A 20,681-nucleotide genomic window follows, 5' to 3' on the forward strand; every position below is an offset into this window, starting at 1 on the left:
ATTTTCCAGAAGGGTTTTCCTGGTTTAAGATTTGCATCAATTTGGAATGAGTTCTGATATGTTGGAAACAGGAAGCATAAGCCCTTTGCAAAGAGTGGTGGTGGCAAAGAGGGTAGATATTCTGGGCACTGTTTGCTCAGCGTGGGAGACTGAAATACAGCATTTGCTGAACGATAACATGAACGCAGTGGTCAAAGGCAGGGTTTATACTTAGCAGGGAAGCTGCTAATAACACACGCCGTGGATGCTGAACTGAAACAAAAAGACCCATGTAATGTATTTACAAGAGCTACACCATGTTGTGTAGAGTAAAATGCACCTAGAGCAACTTTGATGGCTTTCTGCTGCATATAGTTTGTGCAATGTGCAGGAGCAGTGATGACTCACACATAACAGTATCAGTGTTTGCTTGGTGGCTTCTAGTTTCAGGATCTCGGCTGGTAGAAATCCTTTGCGTTTAAGGAAGAGACAAAACGCACCCTTAAATGCTGACAGCGGGAAGGGGAACACTGATGTTTTTAATACAATGATCTATTTATGATGCTCAGTGACAGTAGAAGCTGGAGCAATATCAGAGGGGGTTATTTGGACTCTCATTGCTTCCATAACATGCCCTGTAGCGTTATTATGATTCCTGGCCAAGCACTGACAGCTGGAGACAGAGCCATCACACAAGTAAAAAGCTGTGCTAGGCTGGGCTCCAAGTTCCATGCACACACACCCTGCCTCCACCTTGATATGGCCGGCAGAACATTCAGGCATCAGCTGGAATGCCTTGGCCAGGGTTGCTTGTCACCACTGAGGAGTTCCAAGGGTCACCCCCAAAGTAGAAGGTGGAGAGTTCAGCAAAAGGGAGGGGGCATGTGGCTGTTGAAAGAGCAGCTGGAGTGGGGAGACTGAAATACGTCTGCATTCCCACTGGCAGAGGGGACGCTTGGACAGTGGGAACTGCCCAGCAGCCAGAGCACTACATAGGTGCCTAGGATTTGTCCTCACATCCCCCTAAGCTGCCTCCACTCACTGCCAGGGCCTTGTTACCCCATCCCAAGGCAGGAAATACAGCTGTTTCTGCCTAGGGCTTGGCAACATGAAAGGGCCTCTGCAGAGAAAGGTAGAGAGGTCTGTCATGACACTTGCATTTGTGCAACATGAACTTGTCTGACAGAATAGGTACAGTCCTATTTCAGAGATGAAGTCGCAGCCAGTCTAGGTGCTTTCATAAGCCAGGCAACCAGCAAAATGAATCTGCTCGTAACCTCGGCCTAGTTCAACCGTGGTGCAGGAAAAGGAGGTGATGGTGAGGGAAGACAAGCAAGAGCAAGCGCTCGTGGGCTCATGCAGCTCCTAGCGTTCGCCTGCACAATTCCTACCTAGTTCACAATAAGCTGGGGTATATGTCCACCCACCCCATTCAGCCTGCTGGGCAGTAGCTGCCAGCATAGGCCCCACAGCTAGCTGGTGCCGTGTAGAGGATTTGGAAGGGGACAAGTACAGGGTGAGGTTAGAAAACTCATCTCCCCAGGAAAGTTCCAGAGGGAGATTCAGCTCCCAAGGATGATATACGTGAGCTCTACTGGTAGTTAGCTGTGGCCAGGGACACGTCTGGATGGTCAATAGTAAGTCCCTGGGCAGCACGTTGTACTAAGGGGAGAACTTCAGAGTTCCCCGTGCAGTCCACTTATGGCCATGAGATCAGTCCCTTGGTAACTATTCTATCAGCCTGCACTGAATCTGCTCCCCTGTGCACCTGAACCCCTGGGTCTATGGACACCACATTTCTCTACAGCTCCAGTTCAGAGAGCTCCCACACATGCGGTGCAGCCTCCCTGAACAGCGCCAAGGCCCAAGCCGGCGTTAGCAGCACGATGCCCCCTCCCCTGTGGTAGAGCAGCAGCTTTTGGTGCCGCTGTATCAACGCTGTTAAAGGCCTGAGATCACAACCTCCCAGCAGTGCTCTCACAAGGCTGTGCTGCTTTCAGACCGGTTTCCCCAGTACTTAGCTATTCCCTATCAGCGTAGTATCAGCCGAGGTCCCAAGACTCAAAGTATTTAAGCCCCTAACTCCCACTGAGCACTGGGCAACAACAGCTGGTCTAGCACTCTGGTCACTGTGACTCCAATTCACTGCACTGGAGCGGGCCTGATTAAGACAAGCTGCTGTGCCTGATGGACAAGTGGGCTGAGGAGCTGAAGAGACGCATTAGCCCATGGGTGTCCAACCTTTTGGCTTGCCTGGGCTGCACTGAGTGAAGATAGTCTTGGGCCGCGTACAAAATATATAATATAGTTAATGTATATAAACCACATAATAATGTTAAAAGTTTACGATCTTGCGGAGCCGCATTACTAGCTGTCCAGGACCGCATGCGACCCGTAGGCCGCAGTTTGGACACGCCTGCATTAGCCCATTAGGCAGAAGTTAGAAAAGACACAGGAAGGCAGCGTGTGAGACAAAGCAAGGCTTTCACGGTGGGAATGGAGAGGAAGCTGCCAGGGGGAAGAGCCCTTCCATCTTCTCCAGAGTAGGTAAGGATTTTGGTTTACTGTAAACATGGGCCTGCATGAGCCTGTAAAGGACGTGGAGAGGACAACATGGGGGAAAATATCTACACAAGGTGCTTAGCAGAAGGTCCCCCAAGCTGGCTGTAACCAAGAACTAGATCCTGCCCTGTCACAATTAGACAAGCTAGCCCCCTTTCTTCAAAACCGAAGTCTACATTCTGCCCTTGCTGCACGCGGCTGACACTGCCTTTGGAGCAGCCGGTCAGGATGTGGCCCAGGGCAGGAAGGTGCTCATTTAGGGCCGGGTTTGCATGTAAGGATCCCGCTGACTGACAGCGGTAGGAACTCTGTGTAGGATGGCTAGAGACATGGATTTTTGTTGAGTACCCAGACACCTGCACCCTGGCTGCATTGCCCAGAGCGCGCAGGTGGGAATGGACCTCTCTTCTGCACATCATAAATAGCGTGAGATGTGCATGGATAACTCACCCCCCCACCCCATTCACTAACACATCTAAGTTCCCTCTCTGTGGAAGAGCAGAAGACAGGACTCCATTATGTACAGACAGAATACATCAATGGAGTGGCCTTCCCATAGGAATGTGCTTTCTCATTTGTACTTACCAGTCCAAAGCTATGCAATGAAACTACCCATGCCCTAGATCAGCTGACACAACAATGGTCCCCCACTTATTTTTGTTCTTCATACCATTCATGTCCTATTTTGTTCTCTTTCCCAATGAATCATACATCGAGGCTGATCGTAGGAAAGTACCTACAAGAACATTCACCTTAGACATACATTGGGAGTACAGTTTGGCAAACCAGCTTTGATTTTAAGATCAAGAAGCTCTTCAGCAAGGAGCTGTCCAATTCAGTGCTGAGGCACACAAGCCACGGTTTTCAGCACCAGTCTAAGACGGCGACCGCCCCATCTCAGAAAGGAAAAGCAAGGTCAGAATTCAAGAAAGGAAGTGAAATATACACAACTGGTAACACTGCATTAAACCAACAGACTATCACAAACATACTGCCAGTATTTACACTGAAGTGCAGGTAATGGAACAGCACATTTTTATAGTCACAGCGGCATTACTTTCCATCGCTTCAGTCACAGGCTCTTGGGTCTGAGATCTCATTCTCAGCTGGGGAAGAATGAACATACATGCACAATGAAAATGACAAACCAGCCTGAAGCAGCACTGATCACCAGGGCCTGAGAGTAGGATCTGAGAACCTCGATTCGATTCCCACCTCGGCCACTGAACTGGGTGTATCACCTGGCTCATCTCATTTACCCCATACACAGCCATCTTTGGGAAGTGTTTTGAGACCTACAGCTGGAAAGGGCTCAAGTGTTCTTACTTAAGACAGTCTGCTCTGCACCTGCGCCCTGTCCCCAGTGGAGGAGCTCCGGTACCAAACAGTGGCTCTCAAAAGTCCCAGGGCTCTATTCAAGAGCTGCAGCTAACACGCAAGAAAAGTCAGTTCCGTAATCACCTGCGTCATAGCCCAAATCAATTCCCAATGATAAACGAGCAACAGAAGGATCTTTCAGAGCACCCTGGAAAATGAGCCCCCACATCGTAAGGGGGCAGGGTGTCCTGACACATTTAGCAATGCAGTCCCCAGTTTTGCATCATAATCCACTAACGTTGGCGGAGTGGTTACTGGGAGAGCCAAGGGGAGATCAAGGCCAGTCATCACACCTGCATCCTTTACTACAAAGGTCATCCACATCCCATTGAGAACTGCTAGTCTCAGATGTATAGTAAAATCTTCTAGCTGTTGTGCCAAGACGTAATGCCATCTTCAAATATGAATTAACCTCCTCATTTTGTTAGTCTTTAAAGTGCTGCGTTACTGCTGTTTTGTTTTCCTCCACTCTGGGTTGAGAACACATACGACACTGAAAGCACCAGCTTTACCCATGTTCCACCTCATATGACCCACTACCTCCATGATGGCCCAGTTCCTGGAGAAGATCAGCTGCTGGATGAGAAACAGCTGGTTGAAGCTGAACCATAGCAAGACAGAGGACGATGCTGACTGGCTGAAGGAAGCACTGTGAAAAATCTGCAGCCATGGTGCAAGCGTCCCTTTGCTTGAGGGTGCATGTCCACAACTGGTCAATACAGTCTAGTTGCTAAATGCCTTGCTGAAGCAGTTTTCATGCATAACAACAGTAACACCTACCACTACCTTCAACTGGCTAGGAGATTACATCCCATCTCAGGGCTTCACGCTTTTCTCACCTCCCATCTGGGACTACAGCAAGGCCGTATACCTGCATGTGAAACGTTCAGCATTTAGGAAACTCCTGTTAGCACAGAATGCTCCAGCATACCTCCTCCGCAACATGGCTTTCATTCCCTATCCAGGCTACCCAGAGAATAGCAGATCAAATGCAAAGTCTCGGTCCTTCTCGTCAAGGCACTCCAGGGGTTGGCCGCAGGATATCAAAAGACCACCTAAAACCTTGGGATGAGGACCCTGGCTTCTAACGGCACCCCCCGGCACAACAAAACTTCCTACCATAGCATAAAGCTTGTTTGTACAGGAGACCGAGTTTTGCCTGGAGCCGGTCTGAGGCTGAGAAACCTCCAGGAACTAATGGACATTCCAAACCTCATCAGCTTCTGCTCCAAGTGGAAGGCCCATTCTGTGACCTGCCCTCTCTGACACAAATAATCAACCAAGGCACTACACTGCACAAACAATCCTCCACCTGGGGAGAGGCTGAAAGAGAAAGCAGCACAGCTGCGCAATGCAAGTCATATCACTCAACGCACAACCAGAAGGTGCTCGGAACTATAGGGACAAGTTCCAGATCTGTTCAGAATGGAACAATCTTTATTTTACTTAGAACAAACTAGGAAATAAAGGTTCCTTTTGGAGAGCAACCTGCCCAAACACTTTACACTGTATACATTGAGGGAGCGTTTCAGAAATTCACCTGGGACTTCTGAGTTAAAAAGCAAACCAAGATTGTCAGAAACTTGTCTCATCAAAAAAACCACCACCCACCTCTGTCCTGGAAAAAACGCAGGGACACCAGTTTAAAATTCATGCTTCTGGATGATTATTTTGTGGTTCCCCATGGTGAGAATTTTATAAAGACATCAGCTTAAAAAGTTAGGCAAAGTCCTTCTTTAATAAGAAACAGGCTTTTTGAGAATGCTAAGACCCTGCAGTCCTCCTCATAACCCAATTATAAGTAAGGTACAAAAAAGTTGTTGTAACTGAAACAAGTCAGCAAACGTGATTTCTTCCTTTTTGCAGTTTACCGTGTGTATGATCAGTTTTACCATTCTCTGCAAAACCAGTGTCCCTTATCTCTGCAAGTCTTTTTTCAGCAAGAGGGAAGATATTTGCGTGCACGTGTGCACGCACAGAGAGAGAGAGAGAGAGAGAGAGGACAATGTGACTGTAAAATAACCAGTGGAGTTGTGCCACAGGGCGAACTCACTGCCACAGCGCCTCTGGCTGGTAGAAGAGGAAGTTAGCTCATTTTCCCCAGCTGGGCCCTCCCCCCGGCCAGCGTGTCAGACACCACCACTCCCCGATCTAGTGTGTGCTGTTTGGGACCTGCATCGCTCACTGCATTGCTCTTTGGGGTGCTGTCCTCCACCAGTGCCCACTACCATCCCCTGCCCCTTCTGTTTGGCGGGGGGGGGGTCTCAGTCCTTGTCCATGGCACCAGCTGCAGTTTTGATCTAGCCCCCTGCTTTGGAGGCAAGCCACAGCCCCTCTGGATGGGGTGTGGTGCAAGGGTGGGGCGCGAAAGACCCACTACCAAGGCCCAGCCTAGGGACCCTCTAGTGGCAGCCTTGTCCTGCCCTCCTCTTCTCTCCCCTTTACTGCCTTACTCCCTGGGCTGCCTCCCGCAACCCCTTGCACCTCCTAGGCCTCTCTCTCAGGGCCAGCAGCCTCTCCCTTGTTCCACTTAGCCTGCCCGGTCCTCTTCTACCAGGGTGTAGCTGGGAGCTGGTCCTGCACCTTCCCTGGTCAGGATAGAACTGACCCAGCTCTGCAGGAGTGGCTCCTTATATGCAGGGCTGCTCCAGCAAGCTGCCCTCTGACTGGCTCCCCCCAGGAGCCCTTCTCTCATTAGCTTGTGGTGCTATGCAGCTCCCTCCAGCCAGCCTTAACCCTTTCCTTACAGTGGTGCGGCACAGTACAAATTGAAACACCAGTAACTAGTTTCAATGCATGTCCTTTAAATTGATTAGATTTCAACTTGATAGTGTTTTCTTAAGCCGCTGGCAGATCCAGTTCAACAATTTAGAGTCACTTATGCTACAGAATCATAGACCAATTAAAAACTCTCAGTATAAATGCTGGAAACACTATCTTGGTTTAATTAATGCCGCCAGTGGATTTTATTTCCAGTAATACCTTAACCCTTCCCAGCCAACTGAATCTGGTTCAGGAGCGGGGTCAGGATGTGCAGGATGACGTTGAGGGAATGAGATACATAGATGAGGATACGCAGGTGAAAGGGAGCGACAGGAAGGCAGGGGTTAAATAAAGCCTGTTTGCCCAATTAGCCCCACCCCTGTTCACCTGCAGTGGTGTCAAGCCTGGAGGCATATAAAAAGGAGAAGCTAGCCCAGTGCAGGGCTGACCAGCCAAGGAGCAGGAGCCGGCGCATGCAGGCCCTGAGTCAGAGCTGCCACCAGGTCGGCCATCAGAGGAAGGCGCCTCCTAACTCTTCCCCAGGCAGAGGGGGGAAGAACCCAGAGAACTGTCCCCCCACCCCACAGAGGGGAAGCTAGACTCTTGGGGCCATGCCCCAAACTAAGACCACAGCACTTAGGGGTGGGCTGCAGACCTACACCCCGGGCCTCTAGGCTCTGCAAGGGGCCTTACCATGAGGCCACCCTGCCATCAGGAGGAACCACTTACAACAGGCAACACTCAAATATTTATCTTCAGATAGTTTTGATATCAGAGAAACTGTCAGTGGTTTAGATGCAAAACTACTATTTCATATTAAACAGTATTACGAAAAACACATGCATATATCGACACTGATTTGTAAAGATTTCACAAAAACATGATTTATTAACATTTAAACAGTGACTTGTAGCATTGGACGTCAGAAAACATCAGCTCTGTGCCAGAGCCTGGGGACCAGTCAGCAAAAGTGTAAGGTTTAAGTTTCATGACCCAAAATTAGCGCAATGGCAACAGTAAACAAATGGAAAATGGTAAATGAGATTTTAAACATTCACTTGGATTTAACATTTAAACGTAGGCATTATCAACAGCAAATTCATACATTTTTCCATTGACTGTTTTCATGCTGACAGTGTTTCTTCAACATACAGTCTCGGGTGATATTTTTCTAGGTTTCTAGTTTATCGCTCTTAGATCTGTTCAGTATGCCAGTGTTGTTGTTTTCCTTAAACATACTCAAGTGTAGTAGCTGCCATCTTGGCTTACCAGTGTTGGTAAATCTACGTTCTCTTACTGACACCTTGAGCTCACAGCTGGCTACAAATATGAGGGCAGGAGGGTGTTAAATAAAAAGAGTTTACTACAAGATAACTATACTGTATGCTGGTGGCCCAGCTCTTCTCCACAGGCCCGGAGTTAGTGATGATCCCAACACACTGACATTTTTGCTGTTGGGTAACCACCTTTCATCTTGTCCACTGCCTTTCCCTAATGCCTCACACAACAGGTCAATTAAAAAAAAAATCCACTTAGGATCAAGATACACATGAATGGAACTACACAGCACGATGCAGGAGAGAGGACCCATTCACAAAATCATGCACTGATCTCACCTGCTTGGCAACAGCACGAAACGTTCTGAACATGAACACGCTGCAAACCGGGATCTCAAACATCGCAATGCTCTTTCGTCAGTGAACGCACCGAAGGTGTCAGCCCTTGTCAAGTGTTCTTTTTGAAAGGCAACAAGAGGCTAAACTGCAGTGCGTAATACATACGCTTCCGGGGCAAAAAGTACCCCATTCCTCAGTTCTTCTCAGAGCTAGCGTTCCACGTGAGGGAAGCTGGCTTCGGAGGCATCTGGCAGTGATGTTCCTGATGTCTGTCAGTAAGTGAACAAATATTGACATCAAACTTGCTGCCTGTGCTGAGTACAGTATCAATAAAACATGTACTTAGTCTTGTTCTTATCACAAATCAGCATACATGGGTAAAGCACATTTTAAAATCCACAATACTACACCAAATCTAAATAAAATTTTCACTGGACCAAGAAGAGGCCCAGTAGTCACCTAGGAAGTACATCCCTCCCAAATACAAGTCTCTAATGCAAGCTGTTGCAGTGCTACAGTTAAAGAAAACAACGTTTTTAAAAAATGATTATTTCCAATCCTTCACTTTATTTCTCTATCTGGAATGGACAAACCATATCCGCTCACACTTTTGAGTTCTATTTCCCACTCTGCCACTACCTAACTATGGGTATTAATCCGTAGCCTCTGCATCTCAGTTCAACCAGGTAAGCCCTGTGCTGTGTGTTACAAATCCTAAAAACGGGAAACTCACATGATTTGGGGTTTTATTCTGAACCACAAACATGGTCTCAGTTTGCTCCTAAAATAATCCCAGAATCATAATCTTGAGCCAAAAGTTTGTCCAAAATGGTTCTTTTACCCCGTAGTCTCCAAAACTCCTGCACTATTCTAAAATGGATTTCTCCAGGGAGTGTGCTGCTGCTTGTCAGAAACCTGGGTTGCAACATGCTTCACAGAGAGCCTGCCTGGAACCCTTTGGATATTGCTGCGGGCAACATACACTGAAAACCTTGGAAGCAAGGTACTACTAGAGCAGTGCAAAGCATTTCACTGAATCCTCACCTGTTGCAAAGCCAGGCTCGGGTTGTGAAGATCGATGGCAGCAAGGGACGGAATGCGAGACTCCAAGACCATTTTGTTCTCCTTTTTGACAAATTTAGAATTTCGAGCTGCAGAAGACAAACATGAAGGGCTGTGGATTTGTTGTTTTTAGCAGTGTCACTACTTCCCCTCTGAAAAACCGCTACATGCTAATCCAATTAAAAATAAATGTCTCATACTGCTCCTTATAACATATTTCTCATCCAGTTTAATTAATAGCAAATTAAAACGCATACCGTCCACTCCTTTGAGTTCAGGGAGATGGCTGTAGTTTAGCTCAGGCAAACGCACATCTGTCTTGGAGAATTCCCATCTTTTCTTGTTGGCCTGAAGAATGTTCTTTTCGTTTGAGACCTGAGATCAAGGGACAAGGCACTGATTTCCAGAAGAAATGTATAGCAAAGCAAAGGATACTGAAAGTCAAACCATTCAGGTTTAGAAGAAGTGAGAGTCTGTGCTAGGAGAGTACTTAAGTGTCAGAGAACCAAAACAGCCTGTATTTTTTTCTAGAAATATTCTGATCAATAACCCTCTACATAAATTTTAGGAAATGAGTAATTTAAGGAAACCAGCTACAATTACATAGACCACCAAAACCAAAGAGTAGTCTCAACTGTGTGGTCCTTACTCAGCCAAAACTCCTATTGACCTCGACGGTATCTTGCCTGAAAATGGTAACATCAGATTTGAAACCTACAGGATCTTCCAAAGAATTCCATGGGAGCTACAGAGCTCTCACTGTGAATAGTAACAGAGAAGTCGCTGGGTTAGTAGTAGTAGTAGGCATCCTTCAGTCTGCATAGACTATGGATCGCACCCTTTAAAGTTTCAATTGAGGACTTCATTTACAGCGTCTATTGTGACTATGAAGACCCACATGAGAGAGACAGTCCTTGCTGCATCTCTTGCAGATGTAGTGGGTGTCTGGCAAGTCTTTATTGTGCTTTCTGTGCGCTCGCTTCTCCTCTGCTAGCTGTCTGATCTTCATCTCGCCCTTCTGAAGGCCCTTGTGTAACCCCGTCTCTATCTGCTGCAGTCGTCTGCTAGTTCTTCCCAGTTGTCCAGCTCGATGTCTACCTCTCTGAGGTCTCTCTTGCAGACATCTTTGTAGCGCAACTGGGGGCGTCCGAGAGGTCTTTTGCCAGAGGCTAGCTCACCATACAGGACGTCTTTTGGAATCCTTCCATCATTCATCCTGTGGACGTGGCCAAGCCAGCGGAGTTGACGCTGCCTGAGGAGGGTGTGCATGGTTGGGATTCCAGCTTGCTCGAGGACGGCGGTGTTGGTCACTCTGTCCTTCCATGATATTCCAAGGATGCGCCTGAGGCAGCGCAAGTGGAAGAGGCTTAGCCTCTTTTCCTGGCGGGCATACAGGGTCCAAGTCTCGCTGCCATAAAGGAGGGTGCTGAGGATGCAGGCTCTGTAGACTTGCATTTTGGTGTGAGTGTACAGCTTGTTGTTATTCCACACTCTCTTGCTGAGTCTGGACAGAGTTGTGGCTGCTTTTCCGATCCTCCTATTTAGCTCAGTGTCCAATGACAGGGTGTCAGTGATGGTGGACCCGAGGTAAACGAACTCGTGGATGACCTCTAACATATAGTTGTCAATGCTGATTGATGGGGATTCAGCAACATCCTGACAGAGTATGTTTGTCTTCTTTAGGCTGATGGTAAGCCCAAAGTCCTTGCACGCTTTGGAGAACCGATCCAGCAGTTTTTGAAGCTGGTCTTCTGTGTGAGACACTACAGCAGCATCGTCTGCGAACAGCATGTCTCTGATGAGGACTTCTCGCACCTTAGACTTAGCTTTCAGCCTTGCAAGGTTAAACAGTTTCCCATCAGATCTTGTGTGCAGCAAGATGCCCTCTGTTGAAGATCCAAAGGCATGCTTCAGGAGGAGTGCGAAGAAGATCCCAAACAATGTCAGAGCAAGCACGCATCCTTGTTTAACGCCGCTCCTGATTCTGAAAGCATCCGATAATGCGCCCTCATATTGGATGGTTCCTCTCATGTCTTCGTGGAACGACTGGATCATCTTGAGTAACCGAGGAGGACAGCCTACCTTGTGGCGCAGTTTGAACAGACCATCCCTGCTGACCAAGTCAAAGGCCTTGGTCAGGTCGATGAAGGCTATGTAGAGTGGCTTTCTCTGCTCCCTGCACTTCTCCTGCAGCTGCCTTAGAGAGAAGACCATGTCAACGGTAGACCTCTCTGCGCGGAATCCGCACTGCGATTCAGGGTACGCCCTCTCAGCAATCTTCTGGAGTCTGCCAAGGATGACGCAAGCGAACAGTTTACCAGTGACGCTTAGGAGGGAGATTCCACGGTAGTTGTTGCAGTCGCTTCTGTCTCCTTTGTTCTTATACAACATTACAATGTTAGTGTCGCGCATATCCTGTGGAACCTCACCCTCTTTCCAGCACAGGCACAGTAGCTCATGTAGGGGTTCCAGGAGTGTGTCCGCGGCACATTTGATTACCTCTGGTGGTATAACATCCTGACCAGGGCCTTTCCTGCTGCAATGCTGTCGATGGCTCTCTTCAGTTCATCCACAGTCGGTTCTTGATCCAGTTTGTCCATTACTGGTAGGAGCTCGACGGCATTGAGGGCTGCATCAACCACAACGTTCTCGTGTGAGTACAGCTCGGAGTAGTGCTCAACCCAGCGCTCCATCTGTTTGGCTTTGTCAGCAATGACTTCACCAGATTTGGATTTCAGAGGTGCCATCTTGTTCTGGGTGGGTCCTAATGCCTTCCTCATACCCTCGCACATTCCTCTGAGATTACCGAAGTCGGCACAGGTCTGGATGCTGCTGCATAGCTGGAGCCAGTGGTTGTTGGCACAGCACCTGGCTGTCTGCTGTACTGTTCTTCTGGCCTCTCTAAGTGCTTGCTGGGTACTCTGGCTCGGTGAGCATTTGTACTCCAGGAGCGCAGCGTGCTTCTTTTCAATGACTGGAATCATCTCATCGGAATTAGCTTTGAACCAGTCGTTCATGTTTCTAGCTCTTCCAAACACCGACAAGGCCGTGTTGTAAACTGTATCCCTCAGATGTTGCCATTTGGATGTCGCATCAGCACCCCCAGGGCCGCTGCGCAGATTTTCCTGGAGGGTCTCTCTGAACTTTTCAGCTTTCTCTGAGTTTGCCGTCTTTCTGGCGTCAATGCGGGGCCTTCCAGCAGGTTTAGAGCGGTACAGCTTCTTGGGTCTCAGCTTGAGCTTGGAGCAAACTAGCGAGTGATCTGTATCAGTCAGCACTATGATAGCTGCATGTCAGAAGGACGTTTTTGAGGTTATTACGCCTAGTGATGACCACATCTAGTTGATGCCAGTGCTTCGAGCATGGGTGTCTCCACGACACTCTGTGCTGTGGCTTCGTTCGGAAGAATGTGTTTGTGATGCACAGATTGTGGTACGTGCACAGTTCAAGGAGACGCTGTCCATTGTCATTCATTTTTCCCACACCGAAGTGTCCTAAGCAGGAAGGCCATGAGGCCCAATCAGCTCCAACTTTTGCATTGAAGTCACCCAAGATGTACAGTTGTTCACAAGCAGGTATTTGCGCTACAGCAGCACTAAGCACGTCATAGAACTTGTGTTTTACTTCTGGTGTGGCGTACAGGGTTGGAGCATCAGCGCTGATCAGGTGGACGGGACCGGCGCAAGTTTGAAGCATGATCCGAAGAAGTCTTTCTGATCCGCCCATGACTAAATCAACCATTTGTAGAAGGGTGTTTCTGACAGCAAAGCCAACACCTTGCTCTCTGGGTTCTTCTTGGGCTTTACCCTGCCAGGAAAAGGTGTAGTCCTTTTCCTTTAGAGATCCTGAATCTGCAAGTTGCGTCTCTTGCAGTGCAGCGATATCAACTCGGAGCCTCTTCAGTTCCTCGCTGACGGCGGCGGTCTTGCGGGTGTCACTGATGGCCTGAAGATCTTCAGTCAAGCCGATCAGCATGGTCCGCACATTCCAGCAAGCAAGCTTAAATTGTTGATGTTTCTCATTTCTTGTTGATTTTCTTATTGGTTTGCCTGGTGCCCAAATTTCAGTCACTTGTCAGGTTCAGGAACCTTAAGCCTCACGCACCCAGCAAGGCAGGTGAACTGTGGCGGGACAGTACCCTATTGGCTGGGGGCTGCCCAGCTTGAGGCGGACGGTGACTGTCCAGTGAGATGTGAGGATCTCTCCCACCGTCGAAGGCAACCCCTGGCGCTCGTTCTCTACGCCAATCGAGCAAGAGCTTATAACCGGTATCTGTTGCCTCCCGTGTTGATGCAACGCTGTTCAGCGATGAGTCGCTGGGTTAGTCTGTATCATAACAAAACAAACCAGCAGTCCTGTAGCACTTTAAAGACTAACAAAATAAAGCATCAGGTGATGAGCTTTTGTGGGGCAGACCCACTTCTTGAGATCAGTAAAGCACTATCTCCAGATCTGAAAAAGAGGGTCTGCCCCACAAAAGCTCATCACACGATAAATTATTTTGTTAGTCCTTAAGGAGCTACATGACTGCTGGTTTGTTCTGTTCTCACTTATGTGAGTGATTCATTCGTTTTTACAGTCTGTCCACAGAACATTCTGAACATCAATCCTGAACTTCCTGGTCACCGTAGCCGATGTCTTTCTCCTTCCAACCAGGCCAGAAGCTGTATTTGCCCTTGTCTAGAACAACGCATGTCCATCACTTGTATCTCTCAGAGAGCCCCTCTAACTTAAGTAATATTCCAGTACATGCATTCACGTAACTGAGTGAACTATTCTATCTGATGTCCCCCAACAAAGGAAGGGAAATTTATTTTGAAAGTCAGCTATCTAGAGGAGGGCGAAATGAAAGGTATTAATGGTATTAAAGTATATACGTTGTTTTCACTAAAAGAGAAAGAGGACGCTTACCGATGTGCTCAAGCTGACATTATAATGTCCTGATGGTGAAAGTTTCCCTTGCTTTAACAAAGGGCTCAAGTATTTTTTAGTCTTCTCATCAGCTCTATAAAACACAAATCAAGAAATCCAGGACTCCAGTCAGAATTAGCAATAATCTCTCGCTAACATCATCATATAAAAATAGTGCTGCAACCTAAGACCTCCAGGCCTGACACAACCAGCTGTTGGTCTCAGACATACGCACTGCACTACCAACACATTACAGCCTGATCAGAAGTTTGCCCTGGTAATTAGCCCTGGGCCTGCCAAGCAATGAAAACCAGGGTCAGTCTCTGACCTAACAGCGTGGCATCGTAGTACAGACAAAGGGCAGCAATCCGTTCCTCAGGCTAGTGTGTAGTCTGGTCGCCTCCTGCGTTTGTAGGAATTACTTAGCTCAGAGAGGAGAGTTCCCCATAGAATGTCGCATGACATCAAAGCTGACCCACTTCAGTGGCAGGGGAGGGCTGGTGAGCAGCCCTACAGATTTTGAAGCCAGCCACTACAATCTATCACACGTTGTCCCATGCCTAAGCAAAGCCCTGGAATCCTGCTGGCCGTAGGCGAGAAGCCTGCCTGGCTCTGCGTTGTTAATTCTAGAAAGCTCTCCCCTCCTCACGCTCTGATGCAAAATGCTTCGCAGTCTCTCTCGCCTACAGCTGTACTTCGAGCTCATCATTGTGCCTTCTCCGCACTGACCTGTACTGGGGCCCTTTCACTGTGCCACCGGGAGCACCAAGAAACATTCCTCTTCAGAGCCCAGCCCCGCCTGCTGTTTCCAGAGGGAGCAGAGCTGCTGCTGCGGCCCTGCGGAGGTGCAGCGTGAGCACTTCTACAGCTGGCAGGAGGAGCACGGCCATGCCCACACCCGTTGGGATAGTTCCCACCCTCAGCTGCACAAAGCCAGGGCCATCCCTAGGGGGCGGAGTGAGACTCTGACCAACGCCAGCCAGCGTCTGCTCCAAACCCAGCCCCACTGCATCCCGTCCTCCTGCTGCCCCCAAACCCCTTCCCCTCAGCAGCAACAGGACCCGCCAAGTTCAGGGCGCCAGCAGGACTCTTCCTGCCCTGAGCGAGCCAGCAGCCGGTTCTGCAGCACCCGGCCCTGCCGCCCGCTCCCAGCCTGCTACCCTCCGCACAGCACCCGGGGTGGGTGGTGGGGCACTGGGGCTTCCTGCTGCCCCCGCTGTGCTCTGCGTCACTGTGGGGAGGACAGCAGGGTTCTGGGTTGCTCTAGCACCCATTGTCACGGTGAGAGAGGGTGGGGGCAACCCCTGCTGCTGCTCCACACCAGATCCCCCCATAAATCCTCCCCAGACTGCCCTGGGCCCTGTCCATAGGCCGGTTGAGGCAGCTGCCTTGGGGGCCCCCCTACGTGTGGAGGTCTGGGGTGGCTGCCCCAAACCATCCTATGGATGGAACAGCTCTGCGCAAAGCAGAGCTCAAGGGAACACGCAGGCCCAGATCTGTGTGCAGAAGGGGCAAGAAGGATGGTTTTTACACCCCTCCCTCTCTCATGCCCACACCCTTGGCTCTGTCTGATCCAGAATTACTAAACATCGGTTACAATAAGGAGTACGCAAGAGCACAACACGGATCCACGTCTGCCTGTGTCCAGGCCCGCTGCTAAGCCATTACTTGCTAACACAGAAGTATGTACTCCCGAGGGACCTCTAAGCCCCAACATTAAAAATTCTGCACCAAAAGAATGAAAATGTTGCATACGCTGTCCTAAGTCTGCAAAATTCTGCACAGTCAAAGTAGCACAACATAACTGTGTCACTTGCCATGGTTTTGATCGTTTATTTCAAGGTATCTGCCAGAAGTATGCCAGTAACAACACAGACAAGTATCGGAGAGGGAGCCGAGTTAGTCGGTATCTTCAAAAACAAGAAAAAGTCCTGTGGCACCTTATAGACTCACAGAGATTTTGGAGCATAAGCTTTGCCCTCAAAAGCTTATGCTCCAAAATCTGTGTGTGTCTATAAGGTGCCACAGAACTACTTCTTGTTAAGACAGAGAAAAAGTTGGACTTTTTTTTGACAACTAGGTTCCTTTCTCGGACTCTTAATGCACGACGCCAAGGGACAATTCATTTAAACAACAGCAGAGATCTGCGTTCCCTGCCCCACTCAGAACTAGGGCAAAGGCCTGGGGGAGGCAGGAGTACTGGAGAAGCTAACTGTAATTCCTGGGTAGGAGCCTTTGGGCAACCCTGGAGGGATGTCAGGCATGGGTGGGAGAAGGCTGGAACAGGGTTTTTTGGAATGGGTTGGGGGGAGCCTCCCCAATACAGACCCCTAGCCTCTCTCATTCAGACGCATCTGCCCCCGTGGCCCTACACCCCCCATATCTGCTGTTCCCATGTCTACCTGAACACCCCCCGACTCACACACACCCTTCCTCCTCTCACCATGCATCTCTGCAGCCCCCACCGCCCCACGCACCTCCCGCTTCCCACTCCCATGTGGCCCTGCACGCACACTCAGCCCCGCTTCATCCCATGTGGCCCTGCACCCCCCACTCTCATCCAGCCTCTGCCCCCATCTAGCCCTTCCGAACCCCAGTCTGTGGTGCCCCAGCAACCCTGTGTGACCTGCTCTGTCTGTCCCCTCCAGCTCTGCCTCCTCACCTGGCCCTTTGGTGGGCGAAAGGCAGAAACAGAACGTGTTTTCTGCAGAGACAAAAAAACCTGCAGGGGGACAGGGTCTCTGCACATGCATAGGGGTGCGGAACTCCCCCAGCAGTAGGAACAGCGAACAAGAACTCATGTCCACCAGGTGCAGCTTCCAGGCTCTGCATATACAAAAATAGCCCAATCAATTTGTTTCGGATAATTGCCTTCTGATGCCTTCCTGTGTGGTTACCTGCCGAGAGGCAGATTTTCGGCCTGCTTTATGCTGCTCACATGATGCAATTAGAGCAGAAAATGACACAGCAGGGTCCCCGGGGCTGTCAGAGCCAGTCCCGTTGCCATCCCACTCACAGGCCCCTGATGGAAGGAGTGCGTCAGACGAGCCCGTGTGGTCACAGCAGGCTCTGCTCTGAGTGTCTCCAGCCGGGGTGGGGTCCCACGGGGACAGCTACCTGCTGGCATATATTACAGCAGCCACGAAGCTACGTCATGGCCATGGAGAAATCATCTCGCTTCCTGGCAGAAATACAGGCAGGCAGAGATTCCACCTCAAATGCCATCGTCTCGAGATACAATCATGGCCCTCTCCCCACATGGAAAAACCTTTTGCTCGTCACCCTGCCCTGCCCAAAGCCCCAAGCCCTTTCCTTGTAGTACTGTCACTCCATCACATTCAGGACAGCGTGACTCCTGCCGCCGCATTTGCTAACTGTTCCCTTTAGCTTCTGTACCTGTAATTATGGGCTCCGGGGATCGCCCCCATCCCAGAGTTAAGGCTTATGTTGGGGGTGATGGTGGAAAGGTTCGGGATAATGGGAGGAATAAGCATGCTGGGGTTCTTCGTGTAAATCAGGCTGCTGCTGGAGTCTTTCAGGCTGGCCGGAGGGATGGTTTTGAACTGACTGGTTCCACTGTCATGTAGGCAGCTCCTATTGGACGTTCGGTCTGCTCGCTCCACCTCAACTTTGGATAATTTCACCTTGAGCGGTTTAGAATCTTTGCTCTTTGGCTCAACGGTGAAGTCCTGTTTAGAAAGAGAAGTGTCACTGCGAGTGGGGGTTAGAATGGACGTTAGCAATAACTCATGGCAGCACCCACGGGGAAAGAACACCTGAGGGACACTCAGACAAAGCTGTGAGATTCTGCTACAACCTCGCCATGTTAGAGAGAAAAACTCCAGTTCTCCATCAGCAAAAGACAGTTCAAAATTCACAGAAGACTTCAATTATTTGCACAGGACAATCAGCCTTGATATCTTACCACATCCCGTCAACGTGGGAGTAACAGAACAAAAGCGCTTTGGTTTGGTTTGGTTTGTAAGTGGTCAGGAAAAGTTGAGGGTGTGCTCTTTCCCTTCCGCGGTCAAGCAGCCCTAACAGGGCCCAGGCACAAGGCAGGACACATCGACACTACGCTAGAACAGCACGGCAGTGGTCATACGGCAGTAGCTGCTACAGATACTGATGGAAAGGGGTTTTCTGTCAGTGTAGTTAATCTGCCTCTCCAAGAGATGGTAACTTGCCCAAGAGGTTAATTCTTCCATCAACACAGTTGTGCCTGCGCTGATGGCTAGGTCAACCCAGCTATGGCGCGTTAGGGGTGGCATTTTTCACAGCCTGCAGTAACAAAGCCACGTTGATCACATTTTTAAAGTTTAGATCAGGCCGGTGTCTATATTTCACGCCACTGAGCATACCTTCCCATCAGATCAAGGGACATGCAATACAAATAGCAAGGAGAGTACATTTAATTATGGAGCATAGTGTTTTTGAAATTAACCTGCGACATGAGTGCCATGATGTGCATTATGAAAGTGGCATACAAAGCTGATCCACTAAATTACTGTAGGTAAAACCCCCATGTTGGTCTGGGCAGATGACACCAAGCTAGGGGGAGAGGTAGATATGTTGGAGGGTAGGGATAGGAGGTAGGGGCAGGAGCAGGCAGAAGATAGGGGTGCAGGCTCTGGGTGGGAGGTGGGGGTGGGAGCAGGCGGGAGGTGGGAGTGCAGGCTCTGGGCAGGAGGTAGGTGCAGGAGCAGGCAGGAGTGTGGGGTCTGGGCAGGAGGTAGGGGGCAGGAACAGGCAGGAAGTAGGGGTGGGGTCTGCAGGAGGTGGGGGCGGGAGCAGGTGGGAGGTGGGAGTGCAGGCTCTAGGTGGGAGCGGGAGCAAGCGGGAAGTAGGGGTGGGGCCTGCAGTCCCACCTCCTCCCACCCCCACCTCCCTCCCAGAGCCTGCACCCCTACCTTCTGCCTGCTCCTGCCCCTACCTCCTGCCCAAACTTTGCACCCCAGCACTGGGGGGGAAGCCCTAAAGCACAGTGTGCGCCCACACCCTCACACTGCACTGCAGGGTCGGAGCATGAGCGGAAATCTGGTGCCCCCAGTTCTCAGAATTTGAGGGAAGAAGCCGTGGATGGGTTTTTTAGTCTCCTTCTCCCTTGAGGGCAGAAAAATTCCTTTTTTAAAACCAACGCTGTAATGCACTGGTCTCAAAAAGACCAGGAATAACACGAGCACAGCTTTTAGTTATGAGACCTTTAAAGTCACCAAAAAAGGCAAAACGTAAACGCAACAGTTAACTGAAATAAAACGCACTTTGCTTTCGTAGCACATTCTCTTGAAACATTTTGGAAGAAAGAGGTACTGAATTAGAACAGCACTTGAAAATGTTATCAGCAATCCACAGATGTGTTTGCCTCTCAATTAAAAAAATAACCCAAATCAGATTTATCCCAGCCACATTTTTAACTTGAAAATAAAATGTTAATGTATAAGCCTTGGAACTGCCTCAGAATTTAAAACTTATAAGCAATAGTACCGACAGACACCAAACTGCAGACACGTGACAGAGATGGAACAGGCACAATTATCAAATGGCATAATTTGTATAGCCCTTTCACTTGGAATACTTTTGAACTTATACACAAGGATCTTTTTCCAAAATAGGTGGCAGGTGCTCAGACCGTCCACAGTCTGAAGAAAACAATGTAATAAAAAAACAGAATTGGTGCAGGAGTTACTGAGATCCCGTGCTCTGAAAACCAGGTCCCTGGGAGGTGTAGGACACGCAAGAACAGAGGCACACAAAATCCTCAGTCACTTGAAAATCTTGGCCAAGATCTTCTGCTGACCATGTCTTGTCACCAGCCTCCAGAGAATTACCCCTGTGAAATATCACCACAGCAGATCTCAACAGCCACACAAGGTAGCCCAGAACGAAGCTAAGTGTTTTTCACATCACAGCCTATACGGTGCTTGTGACCCAGCAACAGAGTTGATAGGGAGCAGATTTAATATACTGCCTATGACTAACACCGCCCAGCTGGTGCACAAGGATTTTCTGCATCAGTTACAGGTTCAGAGTGACCTGCAAGGGTAGCCATGTCTTGCCTTTGACAGTGATTTAACATAGGTATAAGAAATGCAACTAGGTTAAGAGAAAAACTGAACATTTCCAAGACTTTCATCTCCCAGGTTTATAAAACTGGCCAGTTTTTCACCCAATCAAAACTAAAATGTTTACCTATTTTTAAAAACATGATTTTATTCTATTCTATAATCAAAAGTTGCCAATGCCTTTTAGTTGAGCAATCAAACGTAGCGATGGAGAAAAATAAAACTCAACAGGGTATGCAAACGCTAAAAACTGATAAGTAAAAATAGTTGGTCAAAAACTTGCCAAACATTTTCCCAAGGAGCAGCAGTGTCACAAAAAATTCTGTTTCAGGCAACCAACCACATTTTT

The 20,681-nt window shown here is 49.0% G+C and overlaps 1 protein-coding gene across 4 annotated transcripts in view; it reads right to left on the reverse strand.

Annotated features, from left to right (window-relative positions):
* Positions 1-7,562: 7,562 nt before the first annotated feature.
* The window catches only part of CDKL2 (cyclin dependent kinase like 2), a 35,502-nt gene continuing 22,383 nt past the window's right edge, over positions 7,563-20,681 (reverse strand). For all 4 annotated transcript variants that reach the window (XM_074993808.1, XM_074993810.1, XM_074993811.1 and 1 more), the window contains exons 9-13: positions 17,667-17,959; positions 14,271-14,364; positions 9,617-9,734; positions 9,342-9,448; positions 7,563-8,566 (exon numbers count right to left, since the gene is read on the reverse strand). In XM_074993808.1, the coding sequence (XP_074849909.1) occupies positions 8,507-8,566; positions 9,342-9,448; positions 9,617-9,734; positions 14,271-14,364; positions 17,667-17,959 (672 nt within the window). In that variant the 3' untranslated portion in view covers positions 7,563-8,506. The remainder of the gene's footprint in view (positions 8,567-9,341; positions 9,449-9,616; positions 9,735-14,270; positions 14,365-17,666; positions 17,960-20,681) is intronic.

The sequence above is a fragment of the Carettochelys insculpta genome, chromosome 4 (assembly GCF_033958435.1).
Source record: "Carettochelys insculpta isolate YL-2023 chromosome 4, ASM3395843v1, whole genome shotgun sequence".
NCBI lineage: Eukaryota > Metazoa > Chordata > Testudines > Carettochelyidae > Carettochelys > Carettochelys insculpta.